The 6,837-nt window shown below is 39.2% G+C and overlaps 1 protein-coding gene across 1 annotated transcript; it reads left to right on the plus strand.

Annotated features, from left to right (window-relative positions):
• Nucleotides 1–1,104: 1,104 nt before the first annotated feature.
• Nucleotides 1,105–3,664, plus strand: LOC307271112 (alpha-tectorin-like; the record flags this gene model as incomplete). Its single annotated transcript, XM_080054987.1, has 4 exons — nucleotides 1,105–1,130; nucleotides 1,231–1,451; nucleotides 3,217–3,374; nucleotides 3,652–3,664. The coding sequence occupies exons 2-4, from the start codon at nucleotides 1,296–1,298 to the stop codon at nucleotides 3,662–3,664; spliced, it is 327 nt and encodes a 108-aa protein (XP_079911113.1). The 5' UTR covers nucleotides 1,105–1,130; nucleotides 1,231–1,295.
• Nucleotides 3,665–6,837: the final 3,173 nt, after the last annotated feature.

Genomic DNA, 6,837 nt, shown 5'->3' on the forward strand with positions numbered 1-6,837 from the left:
TCAAGGGGGTGAACTGATCCACTTACTTTTTCCACTCTGAAACTACCATAACAACACAATTTGTAATAGTTAGAATCCTGAGAGCTAGCTTGAAAACCACATATTTCAGAACAAATGTCAGAGTAGTAACAGAATCACGGGGTTTGGTCAATTAAGCATTTTTTTTCTAAACACTTCAAAGTAGGGTAGAGTGGGGTAAAGTGAGATACTTTTTACATCTGCTCCCCTCTAAGCGAGCTAGAATGATTTATCAGTCAAATGTACACATTTCCCATTAATTCAGGATGTTTCCTTGCCATGGAAATTATCAGAATTTATTCAGGACGAAGGGCAGTGAACATATGATTGTTTAAAAAAAAAGTTACATTAAATTAACGATTGGTGCTTTAGGCTCCTCAAAGTTTGTGTAAACACCAAACCTGTACAGCATGAGGTCAGACTCATACATTAAAAGCATTCCTGGTCCCTAAGAGCTTTGCCCCGAACATGAACTGGGCTCCCTAACAAAAGACTATCAACTGTACTTTTAAGGTAATATATATTCAACCAAGCTCTGACCGTCTTAAAGTCAACACAGAACTTTCTCTAACTCAAACACAAAGAAGAGGCATTAGCCTTAAAGGGCCTGAAAACATTATTTCTTGGTTAAACCATAACTTTAGAATGTGTTATATAAGCAGATACCTCACATGAAACATCTACCATTCCACATGATTTACCTTGATGATTTTGACACAATAAGAGGGTAACATTTAACAATAAGGGTACATCGATTTACTATTAGTTAATGCTTAATTGAGGCTTGATGAGCATTTACTAAACATTACCTTACTGTAAATACATGCTTAGTAAATGCTTAATAAACAAACTAGGCATTAGCTAACTGTTATAAGTTTATGCTTAACTAAGCATTAGATAACAAAGCATTAACTAATCATAAATAACTAAGCATTAACATTTTGTTAATGTTTAATAGGCAGTAACTAACCATAATTAGCATTAAATAACAGTTAATTGATGTACCTTATTGTAAAATGTCACAAAAAAGAGTTTGGTGTATATTTAATTAACCATTGAAAATATTTGTTCTTCCTTGGTAGAAACATCCACATCGACTACTTCAACAACAGGTCAGATTGTTATGTGCTTGTTTGTGTGGTGTAAAAGATGTCTACATGTTGTTGAAGCTCAAAATACTTTTATACCCACAATGCCTCGTTCCCGCTATAGATGAACCCGGTTCTCCGGAGCCAGAGGTGGCGAGAGAGTTGGAGTTGGTGTGTGGACGGGAGCAGATGAGTCTGAGTATCCCAAAGTGGATCCTGGAGGTTTTAGGTCTGAATGGTTCCTCTGCTCACCTGATGGACCCGCGCTGCCACCAGCAGGTGGACGGCGAGGTGAACATCTCTTACCTGGTGGATCGGAGGAAGGTCTGTGGAAACGTGGTGAAGGTCAGTGAGAATCAAGAACAATTCAAGGCACTTGTCTTTAGGTTTTCCAGATGAAATTGTACTCAAGTAAAAATTGTTGTTTTGTTTTTTGCAATATATAGGGGAGAGTGGCCTAAGTTGTGCATTTTGGAAGTTGTGCCCACCCCTTGTTTCTAGAAAACCGTGGAAGAAATTGGAAATGTGACCACATATTTAAGAAGAGCCATCCATTTGACTCATCCTGTAAAGAAGGGAGACACAAGGAATACGATTTAAGCATTTAAGCTAAAAAAACTGTGTTTTGCCTTTCAAAGTAAAATTTCCATGATCAAGGTTTTTTGATTATTGTGTCTGAACACTTACAGACAAGTTTGAAAACATTTGACACATGTTTTAGTGCTTTGGTATGCTACATTTTGAGTCTATACAGTTAGCACAATGTCAGCCCTAAATTGCTGCATCATGCTTATTATCCAAATTTCTGGGATTGGGGTGATTTGTGCCAAAGGGCCTAGGTGAGTTATAAGTAAGTAAGTAAGTAAGTAAGTAAGTAAGTAAGTAAGTAAGTAAGTAAAATGTATTTATAAAAGCACATTTATGACAGTTTGCACTGTCCAAAGTGCTGTACATAGTGCATTCAGTAGGTAAACAATGAAGGTAAAATAATAATAACCAAAATAAAAGACGTAAAGCCCATACATCCACATAAACACAGAAAGTAGTGCAGAGGTAAACTAGTTAATGGGGAGGAAACACCAGGGTGTACATATGGGTTTTGAGCCTTGTTTTAAAGGCAGAAATGTAGGGGAATCACATTTGTCAGGTGGCAGTTGGTTCCACAAGCACGGAGCAACTAGTGCAAAGTACATTTCTGAGAGTTGTGCCAGTGGCATGGCTGTATACGCTGGTCACCAAAAGAAAGTGATTGTCTACAGTAGCTCAGAAGAGAGTGACATCTCAATTCCACTTAACGACACCACTGATGAGAGTTCAGATGGCCAGAAAGATGATGATGGTGACTTTGTCATTGTGAGCTTTGCAGGTAAAACCATTAGATCTGCTAGGCCTTGTTTAAGAAAATTGTCCTTCAATCTTTGTCAACTATTTACTTTATTTACTTTAAATACACCTTAAATAAGTGATTGTCTAATGGATTTGTCTTGCATTACAGTTTATGAGATATATATCAATGGCACAATTCACCCCATGGTATTCTCTCCAACCGCACAACTTACACCACACCGGGGGCAAGTTGTGCATCAAGACAACTTTTTTTCAGAAAGCTATATTTCTTCAACAGTTTATTCCAGATCCAAAGTTTTTATTGCCAGGGATGCACAACACCCTGAAATATATGTACATATTTGAGTTGGAGACTTTACTGTCAAGGCCTTACTTTAAAGTCACTTTTGAGTGAAAAGTTGCACAACTTAGGCCACTCTCCCCTACTGTGTGTATATATATATATATATATATATAATAATATAATATATAATAATATATATACAATTTGCTTAAAATTAAAGTTAAGTTTAGTTTTTTTCAAGGGTCTTGTCCACCAAAGACCAGACTCCCTGTTGCCCTCCCCCCTTCCTCAGTGAATGACACAAGGGTTATGAGGGACGAAAATTACTATTTGTAGGTTTTCCAGGCAACCTGGGATAGTGGATGGGCCCAAGAAAGCTTCCCCACTTTCTGTGAAATGCTATTTGAGATAGCAATGATAACAACATACATCATCCTCAACAAATCTCAACCCAATGTGTCCACTTATTGTTGTTTCCAGAACAACGGGACCCACGTCACGTACTCCAACATTGTGTTCGTGTACCCCTCTGGTCTGTCTGAGGCATCGCTCTCTATCCCGAGTAGTTTCCCGTTCTCCTGCGTCTTCCCACTGGATGACATCACCAGCCTGGACGCCGCCATCGGATTCCAGCCGCCGTGAGTTCACCACCTTCACCGCATCACAATGATGTTTGGTGTTTTGTCCCCCCAAAGGCCTTCAATGATGTTCAAGCCTGATCTCTGAGCTTGGGGTCATCCCAATGTTCCCAGGGCTCAATGTTCCTAGACTCAATAGGGTAATATGTCAGGGTAGTATGTATGTATGTGTGTGTGTGTGTGTGTGTGCGTGTGTGTGTGTGTGTGTGTGTGTGTGTGTGTGTCGGTCTCACTCCTATTCTAACTTCTCCCTGTCCCCTTACCCCTAACCACCCAGGTGTGATGCCTGAACCTAATCGCCAATTTCAGGAACATCCTATGTGGTGCAATATAAACCTGGGAGCATTGAGTCCTGGTAAAACTGTGATGTCCAGATTAATCTCTTCACATTTGTTTCTCTCCGGTGGATCAGTCTGGACTTTCTCCATCGATTAAGTACGCCTCTAAAAGTAAATTCAAAAAAATTCATAACAGTTTTTGTGTGTTGTCTCTTTGCAGGGCCAGTGGAGTTGGTGAGGTGCGTTCAGGCGATCCCACCAAAGTGTCCATGACTCTGTACACAAGGCCGGACTTCAGTAAGGCGTTCCCGGCCGGCCCCGTCCGCCTGCCGCTTGGCTCCGCTCTGCACGTCGGCTTATCTGTCAGCAACACCGATTACGAAGGCTTTGGGCTGCTGCTGGAAACCTGCTACCTCACAAACTCTCCCAACGCCAGAGACCCACGCAAACACTTCCTGATCGAGAACAGGTGAGGACCACAGTCAAAGTTGGTTTATCGGCAATTTCTTCTCAATGTATATTTATATTTTTTATATCAATATATATTGGGGGGTACATGTTGAGCATATTTTCATACTAGGGGGAAGTAGCCCTCCCAATGTTTATTATAAATACTATCCTTGGAGCTAGACAACAGCAGAATATGTGTCTCCTCCCTCCAGGTGTGCCGTTGACCGTCGTCATGTGCAGGTGATAGAGAGCGGTGCTTCTCTGCGAGCTCGTTTCTCTGCTCTGCTGTTCCTGTACCACGGGACCTATGAGGACGTTTACCTGCACTGCAGCATCAGCATGTGTGACCGCAGCAGCGCCTCTTGCATCCCTGTGAGTGATGGAAACATTTTGTTTGTTATTTTCTGTGCATGTGACATCTATTGCATGATGTCCGTCCTGGGAGATGGATCCCTTCCTCCCTCAGATTTTAAAACATTTAAAAAAAAAAAAAATCACGTTAATGAGTTTTTTACTGGGAGTTTTTTCTCAGCCGAGCTAAGGGTCTAAGGGCACAATGTCATACTGTATGGAATGTAAAGCCCACTGAGGCAAATGTCTATTTGTGATATTGGGCTATACAAATAAAGCTAATTCGATTTGAGAGCACCTGTCCTGTCCTCATAAACACAATTTACAGAAAATTCAGGGTCCTTGGACAAGTTTTAAATACTCTTCTCGAACATGGTATTTGACAAATATGATCTTTGTGAATAAATTCAAAAAATAAACTATAAAAACTTCTTCTGGGTTTTCAGAACTGTTCCAGGCGTCAGGCTCGGTCTGCAGCCTCCTCCGATCAGCTGGCTGTTGCTGTCGGACCAATCAGCTGTGAGTATTTCCCGTTAATAAAAAAAAATATCTAAAAAAAACTATATTAAAACAAATCTGTTCTTCTTTGAAACATGCCCTGCATTTCAAATCACATACTCTTTATTTTTATCATACTATATCTGACCATAAATAGAATCTAGTTAGTATTCTATAATTGGGACATACTTTTACTTATATATACGTCATATCATTGTGCCTTGATCTTGTCTCGTCGATGTGACATTATGGGTCAGAATTGCCCAAATAGCATGCTGATTTTGAACACTTAAAATCTCGGCTGGATGTAGTAGACAACCGGGTATGTTTAAGCATACTAAATCAGACCACAAGAATTGTATCATCCTAAATCTTTTTTTTTCTACCACACTAAATAGCAGATAGTGTGGGTATTTGAACGAAGCCATTGTCTTCCTATTCTGATCGATAAATGTTTCTCTGTTTGTGTCTTCAGGGTTTTGAGGAGCAGAAGAGGACGTCACAGCGTTTTTACTTTATTCATTTTAATCATCAACAGAAAATCAACTCTAATCAATGTAACCAGATATAATCACCAGCTGGGTTTACATGGACACTTATACTCAGATTAAAAACGTTGTATCAAGGCCCAACCGAATAAAACAGTTCCATATAAAATCCTTATTCTGAATAAAAAAGGAATTAATTGAATGAAATTGTATTGGATTGGAGAGCGGTAATTTAAACCTTTTCATAAACCGAACAAAAGAAAACTTATTCCATGTAAATGATTTTAGCAGATTACCTTCTGGCTATGTTGTTCTGAGCCTGCTCACTAACTGCACCTCGTCAGATGCAACATTTTTAATTAAAACTATTTGATATTTTAGTATACTTAGAGGAATGTTAATAAAAGTGAGGAACAATTACATTTTTAAACAAGTAAACAAAAACATTTAAATAAAATGTTAATATAAAAACATATAAAATTTCTAAATTGCAACAGTCCGCTCTCACAGAAGGAAACGATGGCAGAACCACTTTGCACGTGTCAATCTAATTGAATGCTTTGGGCATTTTAACATCTGATCCATTCATTGTATTAAACGTCCATGTAAACAGTAAATTAAGAATCTGCAAACTGAATTGATTCATTCAGTTTGGAGAAATATTATCCATGTTAACTAATCAATCAATCCTTATAAACAGTGTGAAATCAACAACACTTGAAGCTGATTATAATGTTTTTTTTATTTTTGTGATGATTTAACAAAAATAAAATATATATATATTGCACTTTCTATTGAGTCTGTTTTGTACCTGAGTCAAAACGTTTTACTTTTGTATTATGTATGTGTGTGTGTATGCATTATGTAGAGCAACGCGGTTCCGAAGCCCGGCTGGGCAGGGAACCCTATTAATTTTTTGAATTTTGTAATATTTAATATTTAAATTTGTCTTTGCGTAAACGTGGGTCCACAGCCCAAACCGTAAGTCTGTGTGATAAACTAACTAGCAGGGCGAGTTTCTAACCTTTATTTATACAGGTATATCCCATTGAGTCCGAAGACTCTTTTGCAAGGGAGACCTGTTCCCATTTACATGTTACCATTCACACACACATTCATACACCGATAGCAGCAGGCGAACTATCGACATTCACACGAGGCAAGGTGGGTGAAGTGTCTTGCCCAAGGACACAACAACTATGACACAGGTGGCAGGGCGGGGATCGAACCTCCAACCCTTTGATCATCAGCCGACCCGCTCTACCAACTGAGCCACAGCCGCCCCTAACAGTACAGACCCCCACACTCTCAGCAGATAAAAAATTAAACTTGCACGTCACTAGGTGGTGCTACAGCAAATAAAGCGCATTTGGGGTGTTACAACCTGGCTCAAAGGTG

This window comes from Ammodytes marinus, assembly GCF_949987685.1.
Source record: "Ammodytes marinus genome assembly, contig: scaffold_52, whole genome shotgun sequence".
Lineage (NCBI taxonomy): Eukaryota > Metazoa > Chordata > Actinopteri > Uranoscopiformes > Ammodytidae > Ammodytes > Ammodytes marinus.